The sequence below is a fragment of the Chiroxiphia lanceolata genome, chromosome 11, assembly GCF_009829145.1.
Source record: "Chiroxiphia lanceolata isolate bChiLan1 chromosome 11, bChiLan1.pri, whole genome shotgun sequence".
Classification (NCBI taxonomy): domain Eukaryota; kingdom Metazoa; phylum Chordata; class Aves; order Passeriformes; family Pipridae; genus Chiroxiphia; species Chiroxiphia lanceolata.
Window position 1 is genome coordinate 7,067,140 of NC_045647.1, and position 23,646 is coordinate 7,090,785.

General features: G+C 45.5%; 1 protein-coding gene across 7 annotated transcripts in view; it reads left to right on the forward strand.

Annotated features, from left to right (window-relative positions):
• The window catches only part of ADAMTS9 (ADAM metallopeptidase with thrombospondin type 1 motif 9), an 83,291-nt gene extending 60,504 nt beyond the window's left edge, over positions 1–22,787 (forward strand). For 4 of the 7 annotated variants that reach the window (XM_032699149.1, XM_032699150.1, XM_032699154.1 and 1 more), the window contains 11 exons: positions 3,682–3,855; positions 9,832–10,005; positions 11,515–11,709; positions 13,147–13,279; positions 13,524–13,618; positions 13,771–13,865; positions 13,961–14,094; positions 15,576–15,667; positions 17,671–17,775; positions 19,832–19,926; positions 20,230–22,787. In XM_032699149.1, coding sequence (XP_032555040.1) covers positions 3,682–3,855; positions 9,832–10,005; positions 11,515–11,709; positions 13,147–13,279; positions 13,524–13,618; positions 13,771–13,865; positions 13,961–14,094; positions 15,576–15,667; positions 17,671–17,775; positions 19,832–19,921 — 1,287 coding nt within the window. In that variant the 3' untranslated portion in view covers positions 19,922–19,926; positions 20,230–22,787. Of the gene's footprint in view, positions 1–3,681; positions 3,856–9,831; positions 10,006–11,514; positions 11,710–13,146; positions 13,280–13,523; positions 13,619–13,770; positions 13,866–13,942; positions 14,095–15,575; positions 15,668–17,670; positions 17,776–19,831; positions 19,927–20,229 lie in introns of those variants that run through there. The other 3 variants (XR_004359059.1, XM_032699152.1, XM_032699153.1) reach the window with 3 other exon arrangements.
• The last annotated feature ends 859 nt before the right edge of the window (positions 22,788–23,646 follow it).

Genomic DNA, 23,646 nt, shown 5'->3' on the forward strand with positions numbered 1-23,646 from the left:
CTGTTAAAACTGCTTTTCACTCCCTTTGTTTCTTAACAAACTCATCACTTGATTTTCCTCATTAAAAAGTCAGACAGTGATGTATAGAGCAGAGTCTGCTGGAAATGAGAAAGTGCTTAGAGTTATTAAGCATCTTGCTTACTGAAAGCATACCTTGAGTCCTTGTTTTCCTGAAAATAATGTCTTTGTCATCACCTTGAATCTGCTGCATCACATTTTTATCTCTGAACCTTGCTTTTCCCTCTACCTCATTAGTGTGCTAATCAGCAGAATTATTGAAAATCCCAGACTAAATGAACTGTTAACTTGTAAAACATCGTGTTCCCTTGCACTCTGTCTTCCAAATTAAGGTAGAAAACACCAGTTCTTGCTATATGCAAGTTCCCTGGAAGACAAATCATTAACATTGCTACAGACACACATGCAAATGTTAGGACTGGGACAGCCGTGCTGTTGTTTAATGTACACTACTAAAAAAGACAATAAACCCATTGAAGATCTTGATTGTTTTCAGACTCCTATTTTTTTTTCTCATGCTTACCTTTGAATTCATAGGATAAGAGTTATTTGTTGTTAAATGCATAAAGTGCTAAGTGTTCATTCAGAATGGAGGTTCAGTTACTGAGGTCTGGGCTCTTTACCTGAGGAATGGCTGGGAGCATCCAGCCTGTGAAATCCACAGTGCTGCTTCCATATTGGAAATTAAGTCAATATTATTGCCGTTATTACCTGCAGGACTGAAACCTTAATTTTATACAAGAGCTGGACTGAAATGAAAGGAAATTAGGTAGTCTTGTCGTATCTGATTTGCACCTTATTTAAAATGACTGCTCCTGAAAGCAGTTTTTTACAACTAATAATTGTAAACATAATAATGTGATGATCTGTCGATTGCATTAAAATATACTAATATTAATTGATAAAAGTGTTCTAAAATTCCCAGCATTCCACTGCATGATGGTAGTTAATTTTATGCAAGTGGAGAAAGAAACTCAAGTTAATAGGAGAAGGTGATTTATGGCCTGAGGTAATCTCTCATGACTGGGCAATTAAGGAATATTTGTATGGTAATGATAAGGCTAAGAATAGGCATTTCCAGGAGTAGCTCCTTGGCCAGTCCCTGATGCTGGATGTGCTCAGCCAGCCAGGATCTTGCTTGGGGAAAAAATGAAGGGATAGAAATACTTATTCTACAATATCAAACTGGGCTTTTTAAAGCCACATGAAATGCTGTGACACGGATCTCTGAGCCTCACTGGTGCTGGCAGCGTTTCTTTGTCTGTGACAGATGAAGAGTTGGGTCTGTCAGAGATTTGGAGCACTGGCTGTGGGTCCCTGGCTATTGCAGGGCTTTGCCAAAGATTTAATGCCTTAGACCCGAGCTGGATTTAGGTGCTGAATTTCTCATTAAGACCATGAAACCGACAGGGGTTTGGCGCTCTGAATATCCAGGAAATCAGGGTATAAATGGGCAAAGAAACTCTGTGTCACCTTCCCTGTCACCAGTGCCACTGTTGCAAATAGGAGCCATGATCAGTTTGCACTTAGATACTATCAAAAAATATAAAGCTTTCTGAAGGTCTAATTGCCTCAGAAAGATAATCCCAAAGCTGAGCTGCTGTGAGCTGGCTGCGTTTTCTCCTCGGTAAATCAGCAAAAGTCTGCACGAGAACTAAGCCAAGGTTTTCCCATAAAAATGCATCTTTGTGTTGCCATATATGCACAGGGCCTGTTGCGTTATACCTTTAGGGTCTTTTTTTCTTTTCTTTTTGGGAAAAGGAATTATTCAGAAAATCAGGATTAAAAAATACAGGAAGGGTTAAAAATTAATCCCAGTCGGACACTGGCTATGCTGATGCTCCGCTCCCATCTTTTTTTCTCTTTGGATGTTTTATATTCAGAGGGTGGTAAATTCTTTTCTAGATTGTTATGAACTCACCTCCCTGCAGCAAAGCATTTTTAATATACCTGTAATAATCAGAAGGGAAGGAAAAACGCTTTTTCTCCAAGTTTTAAATGTGCCTGTGTCTGCACTGAAATGTCAGATTTAATGTGTTTGCTTCTCCTAAGTGATATCAATTATGGCCATTTACCTTTCACTTAGCAAAAATACCAATATTTATTCTGCTCTCTGGTATTTACGTATTTCAGTTACAGGCTGAAAACCAGCCTTGTTTAAAAACACGGATAGAACATCAGGTAATGATTCTGGCACAGCACAGGGAGCACCCTCCCTCTCTCCAAACCCGGGTGTCACACACAGCACAGGCCACAGTAAAAGAGCCACAGTGTCACTTGTGCTCCTCTATACTAACATACCCGGCCATGTGCTTTTTAGCTTGATGATAAATGCAAACCAAAAGGCATTTTAGAGCGTGGTAGGCATCCTGGTGTATACGTTTCTCCAAGTTTGTGGCCATTATTCAGTTTAGTGTCCCCTATGGAATGCATAGCACAAACAGCACTGTTATCCCAGCGCGGCATATGGGAAGCGTTTGCATCACCAGTGACAGAAATCCCTGTCACTGCTGCTTTCCAAAAGCTACACAAGGATACTCCCACCCTCTCAGAAATATCAGAAGCGAGAGGAATATTCAGAGTCAGCTTTTCTTTGGTCCTCTTGGCTTTATGGGGCATTAGGATAGTAAAGCAAACAGCATTATGGAGGAACACTCTGCAAAAGAGGGAATTGCTTCCCCATTAGGCACCGATTAATTCCCTGCCTTAAGAAGGCTCGGTTTTATTGGTATTGCAATAACAGGCTGTGAACTTGTTTTCTTAGTTCCTGATATATTAATAAGGTTGCTTATATTAGCTTTTAATTCAACTGTGTTTTAAATGCGTACCTTTGATTTTTACATGCTTTCTTCTATAAATGCAAATTCTCTTTATTTCAAATCTACACAGTATACTGCTCAAGCCAGAAAGAATCCATATCAGAGGGATATTAAGTACTGCTAAACATTTTAGTGAGCAGTCACAACACTAAGAAATGTTGCGTGAAAGAAAAAATAAGCTGTTAAAAGCATTGTAGTATAGATAATAATTTGAGGATGTCTGAGAATCAGGGTAATTCAGGAATTTCTTGCTGTGCCTTGAAGTTGGGAGTTGAGAAAAACTCCACAGTGTAATAGAGGAAATATGAAATGCAGTTAATTTCAAAAAGACATTTATTTTCACAAACTAACATTATTCCCTGCCTTGTGTGCGTGTGCATGTTTAGATGCTTGCTGAAAGAAATCCCAGCTGTATCACACCTTTCCCCCTCTACTGCTACAGACTTTCTTCTATACAATCCAAGTTTGCTTTCTATTAAAGTCCATTCTGTTTGTGGCATTTGATGTATTTTGAACTATTACTTTTTTGAGTGAGTACCTGAGCTGCCTCTGGCGTGTTGTGATGGTTTGGCAGTGCCGCTGTCTCCAGAGGATTTTGCAATAAAAATCCTGGCCGGGGAAGTCCTGACCCCAGTGAAGCCAGTGGCAAAAAATTCCCGCTGGCTTCAGCGGAGCAGGGATTTCAGCCTGTCTGCAATAATTTCCCCTTTGTGCAATGAAAAGCCTCACCTGGAAGTTTCACAGAGCATCGCTGCTGTCGAGCCCAGAGCAGAGGGCGAACCCCACGAACTTACCGTGACGGGTGTGGTGGGCACCGACACTCACCTTCTGTCCTTTCCTCCAGTGCTCCGTGTCCTGTGGCCGGGGTGTCCAGCGCCGCGCCGTGCACTGCCACAGCGGCGCCCCGAAGGCAGCCGAGGATGCCGAGTGTGACCCGGCCAGCCGTCCCCCTCCACAGCGGGACTGTCACCTCCCCGAGTGCCCCACGCACCGCTGGGCAGCCGGCGAATGGCAGCCGGTAAGCGGGGACCCCCCTTCACCCATCCCCGGGGTCACGGCACTTGTGCTCTCAAGCGCGGGATGATGCTGGAGACGGGGTGGAGGAGGCCGGGGATTGCTGCTGGAGGGTCGGGGTGTTGGGGGGTGCAAGCAGGGCTTGCCAAAACAAAAAAAGAGCAGAGGGAATGCTCATGCGTGCTGGCTGGAAGGGGGAGAGGAGAAATACCTCAGTAGGGTTAATTTATTGCTTCGTGCTGCCCTGTGTTTGGCTGGGACCTATGCAAATATTGAGCAGGTTTTGGGTAGGGCGGATTTGGGTCTGTTCCCGGAGGCAGAGCCCTGCCGTGCTGCTGCAGCTTGAGTTTTGTGCTTGTGGGTTTGAAGGAATCAGGGAACAGTGGTAATTCCAATTTTCCTGCACCATCACCCCATCTTCTTTTGATGCCCCTCTCCTTTCACTGAGCTCCCAGTCCATGCTCTTTCATCAAACCATGAGCAGTGTTGAGATGGGGTCTCCCAAGGGACACGGTGCTTTTCTGAGTGACTAGGATCAGTCCCCAGCAAAAACAACCCTTTAGGCTGGATCAGGGGATAAAGCTGCTGCTCCAGTGTTCAGGGAGTGACTACAACTCTCCTGCATTGTGGGCAATGGGGGGGCCCGAGGCTGAGGGGTGGTAGGAGAATGAGGGGACTCTGAGCAGGAGGAGCCCTCCCATGCACTGCCGAGAGGGTGCTGTGTCAGCCTTCAAGTGCACGACAGGTTTTGGCTGAGAGAGTTCAGACCGGGTACCAAAATTATTCTTTGCATTCTGCTTTTGTTCCATTTTTAGCCAAACCTGGGTGAGAGTCCTGCCCCAGTTCTCTTCCATCCCTATCCCACTGTCCCAGGCTCTTCCCTGCGGTGCAGAACCTGCCAGCCTTGGAAATGGGAAAGGCAGCTCTGGAGAGCTGACTCCTGTGTCACACAGGAGGGGCCACCACTACTATGGAGAGGGTGTCCTCATCACACAGGGAGAAAGGGATTGCCCATCATGGGCCCTCCAGGATGCAGGGGGTGCAGGGGGCAGAAGACACCCTCACCCAGGTGCATCAGCCTCCCTGCAAAACTGTTGCTGGCTCCAGTGGCAGAGCAGCCCAGGCTCGACCCTTCACCCTTGGAACAGCAAAGGTCTCACTGACTTTGGAGGCAGATGATCAGAGCCTGATCCTGGCCACCTGGAATCCTGCAGTGCACAACTTCAGGGAGCAGGAAAAATATTAATCAAACGGGGACCCAGCGTTCCTTGGCAGTCAGGGGGCTTTTATAGTGCTCCTGCATGGCCCAGAGAGGTCTTGAAGAGGGATAAAATTGGTCCAGGTCCCTTTGCTGTCAAGACAGTGTAAAGAGGCCACGGTGTGAAGGAAAGCAGGGCCTCCTGCTCTGGTAACAAAAGATGGAGAGGAGCCACCAGCTTCCTACTCAGAGCTTTGGTGTTTGCAGACACTTCCAGAACCTTTATGGTGTCGATAAAAAGAAGAAAGAAAGAAAGAAAAAAAAGAAAAAAGGAAAGACTTTAGAAAAAGCAAATTTGATGAGAGAAAAAGCAGCTCACACATGCAGAGGCTGTGCAACTTTTCCTCTACAGCAAGGAAAAATTCCAGGTTAAGGCAGTGTTTGCTTTCCTCTCATCTCTCCTTCCCCACAGGCTTCAAGTTTAGCTTCATTTCCCCAGTCTCAGCACTGCTGGGAAGCTGGGTTTATAATCCTCTGTAACCTGGCCACAAGTACAGGAGGCTAGAGGGGACTGTGCCCTTTCCCAGCTGCCTGGGAGCCAAGGTGAGATGGGAAGCAGCAGGAGGCAAAGCCGAGCTGGCCATGCAGTGGTACCTGATGGAAACATCCCAGCCTGAAAAAGAAATGTAGGAATGGCTGAGGGGGCTCCAGCAAATTGCTTGCAATGAACTTTTGGTTTTACAGAGCCCATTAATTTCTTCAGCAAATAAATTTACAGTCAGCAAAGTAGGTCACCAAACAGCATGCAGTGCTAGTCCTTACCCAGTGGTGCAATTAGTCCTGAAAAGCCAGAGCTCCTGCCCCATCCTTTCATAGAATCATAGAATCATTAAGGTTTGAAAAGACCTTCAAGATCATCAAGTCCAACTTTCAACCAAATTTTGCCCCTCTCCCTTATTTTTGCAACTTTTCAAACCAGTGGTGAGAGGCCTCTGTCTGCTTCCACCCTGCCTTGGTGAGAGGTGAATGCTGATGTTTTCCTAAGTTTTCCAGGGCTCCCCCAGTTGCACTGGGGAAATTTTTAACATATTATGGAGATACTTTTTTTCCCCAGAAGAGCTTTACTAGGGGGATGGGCTGAAAGTTTCCTCACCCATAGGTAACCATTAATAGGAGAACACCAGAGATGCTCAGTGTGAGCTCCACCCTTTGGCTGACTCCAGGCAGTTCTTCTTTCAAGCTCTTCTTATTTTGTTCTGATGTACCCAGTGAAAAAAAGAAATAGCCCCTTCTTCCCAGCTTTTAAGTACTGTCTGTGTGTTATTTACAGTGAGGAGGCACAGATTGCATTAGTATTCTCTGAGCAGGGAGTAGCAATGAAATCCCTAATTGACATGAAAGCCAGGATGTAAAATAACATCCCAGCACTGTCTTGTTCTTGATTTCTTATCTTTAAAGGGAATCTGTCAAGAGGTTTGGGGTTTTTTTATTGTTGTTTTTTGTTGTTGTTTAGAAAAAAGTTGGTCTTACCAATGTGAAGGAATAGGGAACTTATTGGAAAGCCTTTACTGCTCTGTTGGTATATCACCATTAATTACCTGTTCTCAGTGCCCACACCAGGGAGAAGAAAGTCGATAGAAAGAGCCTTGCTGATGTCAAAGTGAAACTCAGACCAGAGTCATGAAGGAAAAGAGAAAACTGGGAGAGAGAAGGGTTTTTTCTTTAATATGAGCCTCAGTAGAAGGACAATGCGTGGTTCTCGAAGCTGCAATGCAATTCTTGAATCTTTGACATTTGCCATTTGGGGTGAAATTATGCCATCCTCGCCTGATTTGAATTGCAGAGTTACCCAAGGCATGTTCCAAGTGTTTGTGGCATGGAGAGTTCATTTCTTCTCTGTGTCAGATGGTGATTTTAAAAAAAAAAGAAGAAAACAATGAATGCTTTTGCAAAGCAATGCCTTTGGGGTTATTTTAATTATTGTTATTACTCTTCTAAAACAGTTGCAGAAGTGCTTGAAATGGTCCTTAATTTGAACTGCCAGGAAAATAGTTCAGAATTTGGGAAATGAGACGCAAGAGACAAATATTGTCAAATGCCTGACCTGTTTTTCAGCTTTTGCTATCAATAGCTGTTATACCCTGGCCCCACTGTTTTTATGTGAGATTTAAATCAGTCTTGAACATGAGATTTCATACAAAATCTATCACTGTATTGAAAGGAATAATAGCCTTTCCCTGCTATCTGGACTGTCCGCTTTCTACATGAATAATGTTTTATAACCTTGGGGGGGCTGATCGGAACCTCTGCAGTGTTTCTCTTTGATTTAGTTTATGACAGCCTCACTGTCGTTGAGCCACATTTAATAGGGATTATTTTAATCCCTGGTTACCCCTAAAAAATACAAATAATCAAACTTTAATTTACTGATTATGACAAAATGCACAGAGCTGGCTCAGGTTTATTTGGCCATACAACTGTTATTTGCAGAGAAACCCAAAGCGGGCTGGCATGTGCTTGAGAGTGTCAGTCTCCCATCAGCAAGTAATGACTTTAAACGAGGAGAGGATGGGCTTTTGATGTGCTGTAAACAAGGATGAGCTTTTGATGTGATAGCTCTTCACGGCCAAAGTCAGAAAATGCGTTGATGGCATAGAGATTGTTCACCCTCTTAAAATTAAGCCTGAGCAAATGAACTTTGCAAATTTAGGCTTAAACATACATTAAGGGGAGGAGACAAAATCAGCCTTTTTTCCCACTCCTTGCAAGGTGCCTCCTGTGGCCATCAGCAGCCGAGGGCTGGAACCATTCACCCCGTGCTGGTGACCCCTTACTAGGCTGGCAAATGCAAACCAAAGACAAGGGGAGCTTTGAGCATCCCGTGGCCCCACTCCCACTGTGCTAGAGAGTCCCTCATTAGGGGGGAGCAGGAAGGTCGGGGTTCAGGCTGCCCCAAAAGGTGCCTGGTGCTCAGGGAAGCTGCACCTTCCAGATGGAGCACGAGTGATGCCACATGCACATGCAATGACCCCCTTTCAATTTTTACTTATGTAATAGGGACATAATCAGAGATGGACAGATATAGCACAGTTTGTTTGCTTTCTGGGGAAATCACACTCCAGCAAATTCCTCCACCCCCTGTAGGATCGCCATGTTTCAGCAAAGACCTAAAAGGAGCTTCCACTCCAAGGACTCAAAGCAAGAGAGTAAATAAGGTTGAAAGCACACAGAGCCCTTGGGGTCTTTTAGCAGACTGTGGATTTTGCAATGTTGACTGTTGCCTAAGAGCTCCTAAGTTATTCTTTTGGAATAAATGCTGCTTTGTGGGGCTTCCTTTCCTTCCCAATCACTCTCCACTTTGCCCCAGTACTAAGTATTTACACCCAACATGACGTTGCACTCACTGCGACTCCTCTGGTTTGCTGCTCCTGCCATGGACTGATCTGATTTTTCAGACTTCTCACATAATTTACAATCTTGGTTCTGACAGCTAATTACAGAAACAGGGCCCCGACAGTGCCTGCATTTTGCAATTAGCTGAACCCACTAAGATCTCGCTAATTGTGGGCCAGCCAGGGGAGCAGGAGCTGCTTCAGGGAGGCTGGAAACGATGTTTGGAGGGTGAGACCCTAAATAGATTAAACTGGCACAGTCCTCCAAGCCTAGGTGACTTCAAACAGGGCTTCTGTACAAATAGGGATGGTCTGATTGAATGTTTTAACCTTTTCCTTGGGGGAAGACATTTCCTACATGTTGAATAAAATGATTATTTTCATGCGTTTTTCTCCTTGTTAATCCAGTTAGTTGAAAGTGTTAGAAGTCCATTACAGGTGATAACTTTAATATAAAGGGTTTTATCCAGACAGCTGCTCCTACGCTGATTTATTTTGTTTTATGTGTATTTTTTCTAAGATGCTCTCCAAGCACAGCCTCACAGCCAGGCTGGTTTTTCCAACATGAGAAAGAACTGAGTCCTTAAAGTCTCTAGAAGTCCCTGGGGAGCAGTTGTGCTCAGCTGGCATGGGTTGCTCTTAATATCAGGCAGGGCAATGTTTAAAAGAGAATAAACCCACAGGGCCGCCTCCAGTGCAGTGGCTGCAGAGTTGTGTTCAAGGCCAGGCTCGAAGAAGCTCTGAGCAACCTAGTCTAGTGGAAGGTGTCCCTGCCCATGGCAGAGAGTTGGAACTTTAAGGTGTCTTCCAACCCAAAAGATTCCATGATGATTCTATGGGCCCCCACTCCATGCCAGGGCAGGGCGTTGCTTGCCTGCTGATGGGGACTGGGTAAGGGGTCCCCCAACACCAGCCACTGCCAAAGGTGTAGCAGTGTGTTTTTTGGAAGGGGGATGGTTGAGTTGTCATTCTTCAAACAGTTGTATTTACTAGAGGCTGAAATGATGGGGGTTGGCCCCTTTCTTTTCCCCTTGCCCCATCTCCTGGCCCAGCATGCTCATTCCTGCATCTCTTGGTCCCATCACAGCTGGACCCTATATCTGCCCCTTCCCAATACCTCCTACCTCAGTTTCTTCTCTCTCCCTACATCTTTGATTCGGGTTAGAACCTCCAGAAGTCAGGAGCAGTTCGTCACTGGATGTTCCCACAGCACCTGGCACAGTATGGCCCTGGTCGAAAATTTGCCCCCAAGTGATACCAGTGGCAGATGCCAACATGAGGCACAGAGCCCCCACTCAGGCAGGCTGCTGGGAGGAGGGATCCCTCCAGATGGCTGTTCATTTTCTGAAGTCCCTCATGGGTTGCATGAGCCGTTGTTTCTTGCACACAGTGCATGAAGACGTGCGGGGAGACGTCCCGGTACCGCAAGGTGGTCTGTGTGGATGAGAACAACAAGCAGCTGCAGGACAGCGGCTACTGCGACGCCAGCAAACGCCCCCCCGAAATCGAGAGCTGTGGGCTGCCACCCTGTGAATACATCTGGATCACGGGGGAGTGGTCAGAGGTGAGTCCCCATCCCTGTCCGTGCACAGGGATTGTGTCACTCAGCACAGGGCCGTACTCTCCTTCTCTCAGTGCTGCCCTTGCTGAGGTATTGCAACCCAAATCAACACTGGCAGGGCAGTGCTGCATGCTTTAATTATTATTTTTGGGGTTGTTTCTCTGTGCAATCTCCCTGTTGGAGAGAAAGGAACAAGGCTGTGGGAGATGACCAGGATATTAAAGACTAAAAGCAGTATGCTCAGGGTCCTAGCTAATATCTGGAGGCAATTTCCTTCCAAAGCACATCGTGTTCAGCAGGCACCTTCTTTGGTTTTTTGCTGGTTTATTTCATTTATTCATTTATTTATGTGGTTTTATTGCCATTCTCTCCTGGACGGCTCCAGGGCCCCGTGGTCTGTGCAAGGGTCCAGGTGAGCATCACGGGGGAAAGGTGAGCCTGGATTGTGACCATGGAGACACATCCTTCCTCAGTGCTGTCTTTGGCAGGAGCGAGGACCCAGAGTGAGCAAAGGCAGGAGATTCACCCTCACAGCTGGGAGAGGGCTCGGCAAGGAAAATAGATGAGTTTTCCTTGCGGCAGGCACCGCATGCGGGAGGACCTGGGCTAATCTCAGCCTGTTTCCTCCTGCAGCCAGTGAAGGATTACTTTCAGTTGGAGGAACAGCAGAGGGAAATGACAAGGCAGCTGCTGACACAGCACTGATTAAAAAGAAAGAACAAGAAAAGGGAGAAAAGAAAACATGCCAGGACTGAGGGGGAAGAAAGACAAGCCACCCAAGATAGAGCAGGAGGGGGAAACATGGTGACATGATAATATCTCAGAGCAGCCTGGTCTCCTGAGTGATTTCCTAAGAGAAATATTGAGCTGCCTGTGAGGCTGAAGCCCTGGCTGCCCCTTGCTCAGACACCCTCTACCCACTCTCAACATCTCTGACCCTCTGGGAGCACTCTGGTCCATGAAGACAAAGAAGTGGGATAGGGCTCTCAGAGACAGAGCTTGTCTCTCCTCAGCTCCCACTCAGCCTTTTGAGGAAGGCAGAACACTGTTTATCTTCTAATTACAAGGAAAAATTTCTCATTCTTCCAGTTGTGCCAAATATCTGCAATTCAGGGTCAATCTTGACTGTTTTCTATCTCTGTGTATCCCATGGAAAAAAAAACAAACAACAAAGCAAACCAACTAAATAATAGAGGCATTTCTGAGTTCCCAAGGATCTTCTGCTCCTTTCTTTGCACTTGGGAAGAAATAACATGCGCCCAGGAGCCAGCCTGGCATAGAGAGTCCTGGAGCACCTGTAGATCCATTCCAGAGAGGAACTGGACAAAGACAGTGTCAGGCACCAGCTCACTTCTAGTAGCCACTCACGATACTCATGACTGGCTTAACTAGATACTAGTGATCCCCTGGGGCAGCTTGCTGTGTTACAAGCTGACAAGGTGTCTTTTTCTCTCCGTTTTGGGCGGCCTTACTGAAGCATGTGGTGCTCACTGGTGTTTCCTCTGCCCGCAGTGCTCGGTCACGTGTGGGAAGGGATACAGGCAGCGCCTCGTGTCCTGCAGTGAGATTTACACCGGGAAGGACCACTATGAGTACGGGTACCAGAACATGGTCAACTGTCCTGGCACTCAACCACCCAACATCCAGCCCTGCTACCTCGGGGAATGCCCTGTCTCGGCATCCTGGCGCGTCGGCAACTGGGGAAGCGTAAGTTTGGAAAACTTCTTTTTTTAACTGAAAAGATTGGAACAAACTGGTATTTTTTTTACGTCAGGGACACAGACTGAAGGTTTGGAGGGGGAATGTTTAAAAGCTGCATAAATAAATGCACTGAATACTCTGGTGGAGCAGCAGCCTCACTGTGTGTAGGGCTCCAAGCTCCAGACTGAACTCCATCGTATGGGGGAGTCCCAGCAGCCACAAGTAGAGTCATAATCTCCATGAAAATTTGGATGTAACCAAAATTTGTGGCAGTGTTGATGGTCATGCTGAGTGCTCAGTTGAAGAGGGGGGTCGTTGCAGAAAACAAGGGTTTGAAAGTCTTATGCTGGAAAAATCGATGGATCGCTGGCGACTGCAGTTGGTCCCACCTGGCCACATGTATGAACAAGACTTTGGAGCCATCAGTAGGCCAAAACACTCATTATTTGAGCCTTAAAATTATTTTTTTTATTTTTTTTCTCTTCTCCCCCTCCTTCTTGCAAATGCTGGGACAGGGGAGGGGAAAGAATTTGGCCTTTCTGCTAAAGTTATTTGGGTTGAGCCTCTTCTGGGGCCTGAACTACAAGATCAAATTTTAGTTAAGGTGATAACATTTCACTTCTTTGGGCTTCTGACATTCTTTGAAATGTGATGTTTCTCCCATGAACTTGATTTATTAACCCAGCTCAGGCATTTGTAGGAATTTGTCAAACCTTTACAAGGCAACGAGGGTAAAGCCAAGCAATATGTAGTGGAAATTGTCACAGTAACTGGCAAAGCTGTTTGAAACCAAAGTTCCTCCTGCCCCATAGGAAGCTTCAGATCCTCCCTGAGAATCAATGCAGAGGATTGCTGTTTGGTAGCTCTAGTAACTTGTGCAACTTCAGCCTTAAGATTGCCCTTGATTTGGACTGTTTGAGGATGACCCAGTATTTGCACAGATTTATCCATTTTTCCGGCGGGTGAGGGGAGAGAAGATTGAGGCTCCGTTTTTTTTGTGCAATTTGGATAGAAAACAACAGCCATGTTTGTTCAGGGGCCCCTGGCAGTGACCCAAGCAATGTCTCGCAGCCACCAGGAGAGGATTTCTACCATGCAGGCCTTCTGGTGAACATTTCTCTCTTGTGTGACCTTCCTAACGTGAAAAATAAACCATTTCACTTGAGCACGTGGTTCACCTTAACCAACTGCCTCATCCAGCAAAGCGTGCAAATGCTAAGCAAAGTATGGTAGTCTTCTTGAAGTAATCAATGATGATGATAATAATGAAGGGATTAATAATCAAAGGGACTACTCATTTGATTAAAATTAAAGTTGTGTTTGAACACTTTGCAGGATTGGAGTCTTTCTCTTGATACAAGGGAAACATCCTGTCTGTGTTCTTCTGGAACCCAGAAACTGTTGAGATAAACCAACCCCAGATCTCTGTCTTGTGTCCTGTAGTGCTCTGTCACCTGTGGAGTTGGGGTCATGCACCGGTCGGTGCAGTGTTTGACAAACGACGACCAGGTCAGCAGCTTGTGCCATGTGGATCTGAAACCTGAGGAGAGGAGGACATGCCACAATGTCCATGACTGTAAGTCTGCAGATTTGCACCTTCCTTTGCCTTTCTCATGGCTTCAGCATCTTTTCCCGTCAAACTGCTAGAGATCTGCAGTATTTCTAAGCATTGGGAGCCATCCAACTAAGCACTAAGGCACACCAGGGAAACCTCTGAAAATAAACAAGATGTTTTGATGGTTTGGATGCCTCACAGTGTTCCAAAAGAAATTTTGATGTACAGTTGCTCAGTAACTACAAGTATTTCTGTTTTGTTTCAGGTGAACTACCAAGGAGTTGCGAAGACGTTAAAAATCTCAAAGGTGTCACTGAAGATGGTGAATATTTCCTGCAAGTCAAAGGAAAGACGTTAAAGGTGCATTTCAGCAACAGAATGATAGTTAATGTTTTCCAAAGGTGCAAGAGGACCCTGGATGTGCTCTTCACTTCCACTCTTGGATTTTCTACCTTTGGTTTTCTCAGCGATGCCTTTGCCTTTGTGACAAAATTCTGGTTTCTCTCTCTCAGGTGTATTGCTCTGGCATGCAGACTGACAGCCCAAAGGAGTATGTGACCCTTGTAAATGGAGATGCAGAGAATTTTTCAGAGGTGTATGGATACAGGTAAGAAATCCTGTAATGGTGAGCTTCACAGTGTTTTTTGTTTTCCATGGCAATATTTTCCGGTCATGAGTAGAAAGGGTTTTCTTTTGATTTAGATTGCATAACCCGACCGAGTGTCCGTATAATGGGAGCAGACGAGAAGACTGCCAGTGTAGGAAAGATTACACAGCAGCTGGGTTTTCCACCTTCAGCAAAGTAAGGCTGGACCTGAACACTATGCAAATAATAAGTGAGTAAAAACAGGGCCTTGCCATTAAAAACAAAATGTTTGTTTTACACAAATATAGCTGTAACTACAAGCAAGCAGTAGTACTCTAGTGAGCAATATTCCTGAGCTTTCCTGTTAAAAGCTGCTTTTAAACTTGGTCACCTGTTTGCTGCTTTACTCTTGGAGACTGCAACTTGAGTACATCAGAGATGCTCGTATTATTTCTCTGTAAAACAGGAAAATATTAAGACAATTGCTGGCACATCTGCTCTGCAGAATGAGTATTTGCATGCACCTGGCAGGCCAGTGTATTTTTTGAAGGATTTTATTTCATTCGATCTCCTATTTTCAGACTGGACTCAGACACAAAGCTTAACCAGGGAGGAGCTGCCCCCTCATTTTACACAAAGGGGTGTCAGGAGATCCCAGTGCAGGGGATTCCACCAGGGCGGGGATGCTGCTCCCTATGGCCAGGGCAGAGGAGGCTCTTGGCAGAGCCAGACCATGGGGAAATAATTTGTGTTGGTAGTGATGGAGGTGGGGACATGGATTAGCAGGGGAGAAGAGGGCTGTAGCTGTGCAGTATAAGTGATACCCTGTCTCTCTTGTAATTCCTTTGAGCTGGAAGCCACCTCACCACCACAGAGCCTGTAACATCCCATAGGGTTACAGTTTCAGTCTCCCTGACTCCAGGGATGCTATCAGTTTCCAGCAAATGTTTTAAAAATACAACATATTGTTGGGAGTTCATTCAGTAAATAGCTGAGGGGTTTTTAACAAATCAAAATCCTTCCTTGTAAAACGACTCTTTATCTGATAAGTGGTTTTTATCACTTAATTTTCAAGACCTCCCAGTCTATTAATCTGTAAAAAGCTACTAATAATCTGTAAAAGCTTCTAGGTAAAGATCTGAAAGGAACCACCCTCGGGGAATTTGATACCAGCTCCCTTTGAATTTCAAAAGCAGCTGGGCACCTTCCTCTGTTGGGCAGGAGCTATCTCACATCCCCATCTAAATGAGTCTCAGTTACTTCAGATCCTTCCAGAGCAAAATACCCCAATTCCCTTTGAAAACCCGACCCCTGGGCTGGGGCAGCCAGGAGAGCAGAGATGGTTGTTTGCTTTTGTTTAAAAGAGAGATTTAGGAGGTCCTGTAGCCTTCTTGAAAGTGGGGAATTTTCTGATAGAAAAAGAAATCCCAAGTCATAGGTTCGAGTTTTGTTGTTATTTATACCTCATTCTTAAATCACCAATGGACTTAAACCAAATTGTAAACACTGAGTGTATAAGTTTCCTGTTAAATTCAGTGTTCATGTGCTGGGAGTCACATGTGGGATGAATTGGGAGATTAAATATTAAAGACCTAGTAGTCTTCACTCTCAAGATTAATGTGTGAAACCAGGTTTAGTGAATTTAAACGTTAGCAAAGAACACGTTTACATTTATTTTGTCTCTCTCCCTGCATCTTTCTTTCCGTGTTATTCACCGACTCTTCTCCACAGCAACTGACTTACAGTTTGCAAGGACACATGATGGACGACCTGTTCCTTATGCCACTGCTGGGGACTGCTACAGTGCTGCCAAATGCCCTCAGGTATTTGACAAGAGGATTTCATAGGAATTGGTGCCATTTGTTATGTTCAGGCCCTCTATTAATTACTGCTGATCACATCAGCCCAGCTTCAGTGTGTGGCACATTCTTATCTCAGTGATCAGAAACTTTTCCCTCTGTGAAGATGGAGAAAGTTGCCTTTGTGAAGATGGAGAAAGTAGTTTCCACTTTCCATATTATCAGGCCAGTGGCTGCCTAAGGGACATTCCCTATGGCCTCAATCAACAGTAAAGGAGAAAAGGAAGAAGAAATAGGCTGTGGGAGAAGAACTGGGCTTTACATGGGTGGTTAAAGGCAGGGGGATCAGTCCATGACAGGGATTGGTGGAAAATGCTGGGCAGGGAGAGCAGGAGGGAGTCAGGGAACCTGCCTCTGTGCTCTGCAATTTTGTACCCACTTAAACCAGTTTGCAGGGGTGCAAGAAGATGGGTGAGACAGCCCCTCTGGATAGGAAGGCAGCAGACAGACAGCAGGACTCCCGCCATGCCATCTCTGGGAGAGGTGCCTGAGAAGGAGAGGGCATTTGCAGGGCAGGAACAGGTCGGATTTCTGCTGCTGGAAAGACAGAGCCCATCTGTCAGAGACCACAGTAGTACCTGCCAGCTGCAGCCCCAGTGTCCTCTCACCCTGCTGTTTATTTTGACAGCAGCCTCATGGGACCATCACTGACCCCACTTTGGGGCTGCAAAAACACTGACAAAATGAAGGTGGTGCCTGTGCACCAGGGCAAATCCAGCCTGTCCCAGCACCACAAGTTGCCCAGCCATGAAAGCACGGAGTAGGACACAGGCTAAGTTGCCTCTTCAGTAGCTCTAGAAGGTGATGTAGAACATCTGGCCCAGCTGCTTGGAAAAAAGATGCTTTTTGAAAGTCTTTAGGAGACAACACTGTGTTATAGATGGCTTGCTGCATGTCCCCAGCATGCCCAGCTTTTGTGGGGTTGAGGGATGATAAGTGATAAGTTTGGATAGTCCAAGATGTGGGATGGACCATACTGGCAATGGCGTTATGTAGGGAATTGCAGGAGCAGACGGCAGAGGGCAAACCTCTCCATCTCCTTCCCTCCCTGCTTTTGGAGCTGACACTTTTCTGCACAGCTCAGCAGCTTAGGGATTGACTTCTTACCTCAGGAATGCTCATGAATGTTAATATCTGTCTACCTGACCCAGAGAGTTTGCTCCTCTCAGAAAATCAGCGTTCCCAAGGCAGCAAGTGCAAGGAGCAGAGCTAACAGCCATCTGGTACCTCATGGCTGTGCTGGGCTCTGGGTCAGCCTGGGGATGTGTCCAAAAGAATTCTTCCATGGGTCCAGAAACGGGCAGGGCTGGAGTCTGCCATGGGGGCGAGGGGAGGGCTGGGGGGCTGAGCATTGGATGCCAGCATACTCCTTAATTTTCCGTTTTTGAGAAAAGGGGGAATGAAGTGTTTTAAAGAAATAAGCGAATGAAAGAGTTTTTATTTTACTGAAGGCCGGGGGAAAACAAACAAACACACAAACAAAAAAAAAACCAACAATGAAAAAAAACAGTGAAAAATAAGGAAAATAAGGACAAGTGTGCCCTCTCCAGTTGAGGAGGGAACAGTGACAGTGGCTGCAGCACATCCCTGGAGTCCCTTCCCATCAGCTGCTGGAGCATGTCAGGCTCCGCAGTTTGCCATGGAAAAGCCAAGAATGCCCTCACCTGGCAGAGAAAAAGCAGTGCAAAACCAGGAAAAAAGTGCAAAACCTGGGTAAGGCAGTGAAAACCGGGAATAAAGGGTAGTTCAAAAGCAAGCTGCAGCCCCTCCTTCTCTGCAGCCACCAAGCAGAAGGAAATTCCTAATGCAAGCCCTGCTGTGATTTGTACAATGGGCTGATCACGGTCACAGTGATGGAAAACAAGGGAAACGTTGCTGGCAAAATCCTGTTAGAAAAGTGATACCGTGACATGCCAGGAGGCCAAAGCACAGCGTTTTGGGATAACCAGGCTCTTCTTGTTTTTTAGGGTCGCTTCAGCATAGACCTTTATGGGACAGGCCTGTCCCTGATGGGAACAGCCAAGTGGCTCTCACAAGGGAATTACGCGGTGTCGGAAATTCAGAAATCCCCAGTAAGTTGTAACTTAAGTTATGACTGTACCTGCTCATCAGAAGTTTTTAATCACCACATTGTCATTCACGGCAACATCTTCCAACAGAGACTAATAAAAAAAGAACATCTGACATTAAAGTGTTGCCTGTAATGGTAGTGGGGGGGAAGAGGCCCTCGCGGGTTTAACTTGATCAGAGTTATTGCAATTAATTAGTGAGCCTGATTAACTGTGAAGCTGAAAACACTGAGTGCTGTGGGGCAGAGATATCCTTAATTAGTTGTCTGAGATGTCCATCATGAAGTGTGCATCACAGGGCTGGGCAGCAGGACGAGGGCATGTGGGGTCAGGGCTGCAGAGCAGGGTTGGACCTGCTGGAGAGGGTCTGGTGCCAGGCAACTGCCCTGAGTAGGAATTGTTCCCGAAACATCGCTGATAAAGTGTGGAGGATGTGGACCTTCCTGCTGGGCTGGGCTGGGTTTATCTTCTTGAGAGAGTCTCGAGTCACTCAAGTTCAAGTGGGCTGGGGTGCTGCTGGCATGCTGGCAGGGGCACCATCCCCTGCCACTGCCTGTGGCTCTGCTGACTGGAGGCCTCTTCAAAATCAATCCACAGCCAAATTTGAACTTGTACTGCTTAATTTGCCTGCCCATTGACACCTCCCTCACTGTGTGCCATCACTCTGTTGCTTCTGTGTCACGTTCTGAAATGGTAGAATACTAGGATTGCTTTTTTGGCTGTTACTTCATGTGAGTCATCCTGATAGCCCCTGTTAAAACTCTCCAAAGGAGGTCACTGTAACCATTTAACAAAAATCAATTTGCAAAATAGTCTCTCCTGCACTGCTTTCAGTCTCCCTGGCTCTGGGGAGCCCCATGAGCCCCTAAGCCTCATCTGTTCTGCTGCTCTTAGGGGAGAATTAAATACTACTGGTCTGACCACGCTGCAGGTAGAAGAGGACCAGTGCAGTTGTCAGTTCTGTATGTCAGTTCTGGCAGGTGCTTTGCTATTCTCCCTTTCAGAAAGGAGAAGCCCGACCAGACAACTTTGGGCTTGCAGAGAACATCGTGGCTGGCAGAATTAAAACAAACATTAAGGGACAGGGTTGCTTAAAGATCCTTCATCACCCAGTGGCATCTGTCAAGTGCTGTTCCAAGGGCGTAATTGCCCACAGGAGTAGAAGAAAGAATGGCATAGTGAGAAGAGATGATAGCAGCCTGCTGCAGTCCCAGATCAATAATGTCAAGGGCAGGGTGGAGCTCATTTAAAAATAAATGCTTTGTGCAACCTTGTTCTGTGCTTACGTCCAATTTTCTGGTAATTGAGGGTTGAATTCCCCTCAAGGACTATCTGTCCATTGTAATGACCAAGAGGAGAAAGACTCTACGGAGATGGGATAAGGAAGACCAGATGGAGGTATTGATCTCCTGACTCAAGCCCAGAGTTGCACTCTGCTTGCAGGGCTCACCTGGAGAGCAGGCCAAGCTCAGGACCACTCCACATTTTCCTTTTCTGGCTGTGGGAAGGGGAGGAGGGATGGTACCTGAGCAAGTAGGATTGCCTCATTCCATCACTTTCCCTCCCATCTTGTCGCTGGAGCTGCTCCAGGCTTTTCCCTTCCAAATGGATGTTTCTTGGTACTGCCTGCAAATGTCCCTCCCATGCCCTTCCCATGTTCAGGCACAGCTGAGGAGTTGTTATTGTCCAATGTGGTTTTGCTCTTGCATGAGCCAAGTTTTCCACTCATTACTATTATTCATTGTGGGGCAAATCACAGAAAGCAGATACCCTTGAGATATCCCTCCAAACAGCCTTCTCCTTGGGCAGCTTTCAATGTAATAAATCAAAACTACTCTTTCTTATTTGTGTCCACCATCTGGCCTGGTAGCACTGAAGAGAATTACATTTGTGTGTATTTGAATATAGTGGTGATTTTGTAGATTGATTTAAGCATCATTTGTTTTCCTTCCAAGCCATTTTCTATTAAAAATCCTGGCTAGAATAACTGGATCTGGCCCTTCCACAATGTGGAGTTCCTGAGCCCTTACTAAGATGTTATTTCTGATTTTGCCTGCAGGATGGTACCAAAGTAGTGGGAAGATGTGGTGGTTACTGTGGGAAGTGTACTCCATCATCTGGAACAGGCCTCGACGTTCAGGTGTTATAGCGATGGTGAGTTCCCAGCAGCTTCTGCATGAAGGGAAGTCTTCCCAAAAACATGCTGAAGGAACAGATCAGGCCATGCTTGCAAAAACACTTGTGCATTGAGCGCACTGGGGACAGCCACACACTCCACACAGCATCCTGGTGGGATCCCCTGCTCCCCCAGTAACCCTAATGGTGTTAATGGAAACACACTTCCTGCCTCACTGACACCTACTTTGTCTCCACTCTTGTGTTGATCTCTCTAGTTACAGGTTCCAGAGGTGAAGATGATGATCTGACTCTAATATGCACCTTGTCTGTGTTTTCCAGGTTCTCTGGGAGCAGCCAGTGGAGATGAGACGGATGAAGGATAGCGATGCAATACCTCTGCCTTCCACTTTTGTATCTGTTTATATGTATATAGATTGCATATTCTTAATGTACAGTATAATATTTATGTTTGGGATTATTTATTTTGATTTAATATTTTTGTACGTAAAATCATTATATTAAGGCTGCTTTTACTATTTTTATTTTTTATTGTTAAATTCTGCAGTCAAACCACTGCATTTTGTATACTCTACATTATATGTAGCATTATGACAAGTGATACTTTATTGTCACTGTATTCAGTTGTTTACTTTCAATCAGTAATTTTCCTTCAGTTATGGGCTGCTTTGGCCCTCCACGGTGCTACACAATCTGCATAGGGGTATTTTTGGCATTTCAATCTGTCTTTATGTAAGGAAAATAGACAAGATGTGCTTAAATTTTATTTTTAGAGATTAGGCTGACAGCACTCAAGGAAAACATGACAATGAATACAGTGCTAGTTGCATTAGCAATCTTTATCTTTTAGGTATGTTTTGAATTTCACATGACCTCTGTGGCCAGTGCTAAAAGCACTGGTTTGGTGCTAACATGATATTTATTAATGCTCTGTAGTTTTAGTTAATCCAGTGCCTTTATCAGTGAGAAGGGGATACAGCAGAAAAATTGTCAGGTGATTCAAATGCGTTAAGATCTACCCCAGCTTTAGGAAGATTCCTGCAGATGGATCTTCAGCTCAAGCCCCTTTTCCATAGGGCTCTGAAGTGAACTCACTTTTTAAAAAAACATCTTCGTCTCCTAATTGCATGTGCCACTGTGCTTCCTGGCTCCATCTGGAAGCGGGGTATTAACTCATCCCAGACAGGCTGATCAGGCCATATGTTTCCCTGGACTGTGCACTCAGAAGTGATGCAGTTTCTTATAGAGTTTGTCACAAAATCCTAGCGTGAAGCTGAAAGCATCCTTGCCGTGTTCCCTCCACGGCAGGGGATGGGGGACAGCACGCCCAGCCAAGCCGCCCCTTCTCTTGGCCAGGGGACTCCATTGCAGGCACCTGCAGCATTTCCCCGGCTTCCTACTCACTCCCAGACCATCTGCAAAGGGAGGCTTCAGCGCTGGCGCTGCCTTGTTTCAACAAGATCACTCTGTACTTACAGATGACTCTGCTCCCCCTTCAAAAACAAGCTGCTTTACGCCTACTTCTGTGTTGCCTCGGATCTTCCTGGTAAGGCATCTGTGCTCCTTGCTTCTCTGCCATCCCATGTACAACCAGACCTTTAGTGCTGGCTTCTTTTTTAGTATAAATCGAGGAGCCATGTCCCATAGGTGCCATGGCTCCTGCCTGTACATAGCCCTCCACTTGTGGCACGCCACGCTTTCGCAGAGCTTCGTAGCACGTTGAACGGGGGTGATGTGACCAGATTATTTTTGTAGTCTATGACTATGTCCCTTATCTCTTTCTCCACAATTTTACTTAGTGATAGGAAGATGCTGCCCTCTCACCTTATATGTCAGGGCAGCCAGGAGCACAAAGTACAAGGAAAGGAAGCTTTACAGCACAAAATTGCCAGCAGTTTGGAAAACCAAAGAGGCTTATCTGCTGCTCCAGATAACTCTTGCCATTTTGGATGCAAACAGTTAACAAACGCAACCTCAGGATCTTGTGTGAGTCTTTTACAGAGCTCCCCAAAGGATGTGTAATCAGTCTGTTACAAAACAGTTGGATCAATGGTGATAAACGATCCGATCCCTGGATTCATAACCCATGTGTGTGCTGGGCTGTGTTCAGCCTTTGGAGTGAAACCTGTCAGCCTGACAGTCAGGGATCGACGTGTTCCTGTCAGCTGGGAGACATCTCACAGGCAAGCAGCTACAGAACTGGTGAAAAAAAAAGGGAAAAAGGGAAAGGGGAAAAGGGAAAGAGAAAGAGGAAAAAGGGAAAGGGGAAAGGAGTAGTAATGGAATAGTGATTTTTTTTTTTTTTAATGATAATTGCTTATGTATAACTTCTGTAGGGGAAAAGGGAAAATTGCACTATGAACTTTAGAAAGAAACAGTGGTGCTTAGAAAGTACAGGCTTATTATGTTTTCTCTAATGAAGTGAATGGCTATTTATAAAAAGAAATATTATTTTGACCTGTACACTTTCATTTCTACCGTATAGTTTCATAGCAGCTATTAACAGAGCAAGAGAAGCCTAAAAAATATTAAACTATAAGGGAAAAAATGACAGAGCACTGATCCTGTGGTTCATTAATGGGCATCATTAAATAGAGCAGATTTTGAGGACCAGAGACAATAGACATTTCTTGTTCAGGAAACAACTCTGGGTTTTGTATATCAATGCCGTTATTTTTCTACAAACTGGGGTATTTTTTGCAAGCACTTTCCTGTACGGTGTTTCTTTTCTTTCTGCTTATACTCAAAAGGAAATGAAAAGACCCATAAGACATGTCTGTATGGTCTTGCTGCATTTGCCATCGTATTTCAATGGATGTGCTATTATAGAGGCAAAATACTTTGTACACAAGGGAATAATACATTGAATGGTAAACTTCCTTTCTGTGCTGGTGTTTATTTCCAAGCTTTGGGTTCCTTGTTTGATTGTCCCATGGAAAAGGAATGAGGGAGGGGAAGAATGTTGTTTATATATAACCTTGCCCCAAGCCCACAATGGAGTCTGTGGACCAGGGACCATTTTGGAGAATGGCCCTGACTATCCACTCATGTCCTTCCGGTTGGATAGACTGATGGTCCCCAATTTCTGCCCCATAGAGGAGTGCCCAACATACACAAGCACATCCCAGAGGTGCCCCTTGAGCTGTTCAGAGATGCCTGGTGACCAGCTGGTGCTGCCTTCATTGACCAGGGACATCCTTTGCCATGGGATGATAAGGGAGACAAAACAGTTCATTTTGCAAATGTTTTTGAAGGATGAGCTGGGATACTGGACCTGGTCCACACCACTAGCAGTGCTATTGAGAGAAATGTGGGGAAAACCTCCAACTTTTCTAAGCTGGGAAAAATAGCATCAAATATACCAGAAAATTTGGGTTAAAAGGAAGCAAACGTGGGGACCAGCTCCCAGGAGGACAATCATGTGATGAATTGCAGCCACCCTGACATCACCACTACCCCAAAGACTGCAGGTAAGAGTGAAGAAGTTGCATTTTCTGTCCTCCCTTGTATGTTACTCAGGCATTATGTCAGAAAATGCTGCAGATCTGTTACTGCTGGCAACTCTAGCTTTTTCCAGCTTCTGAGTTTTCAACCCAAAGGAGAGAGGATTCCTTCCTCATGCTGTCTGAAACACTGTCAGATGCAGAAAACAGAGCATGCATTATTTCAAAAGCTCAGTTCTTAGTTTCAATGACCAATCTCTTAAGGGTATCTTTATTGTCTATCATTTATCCTTAA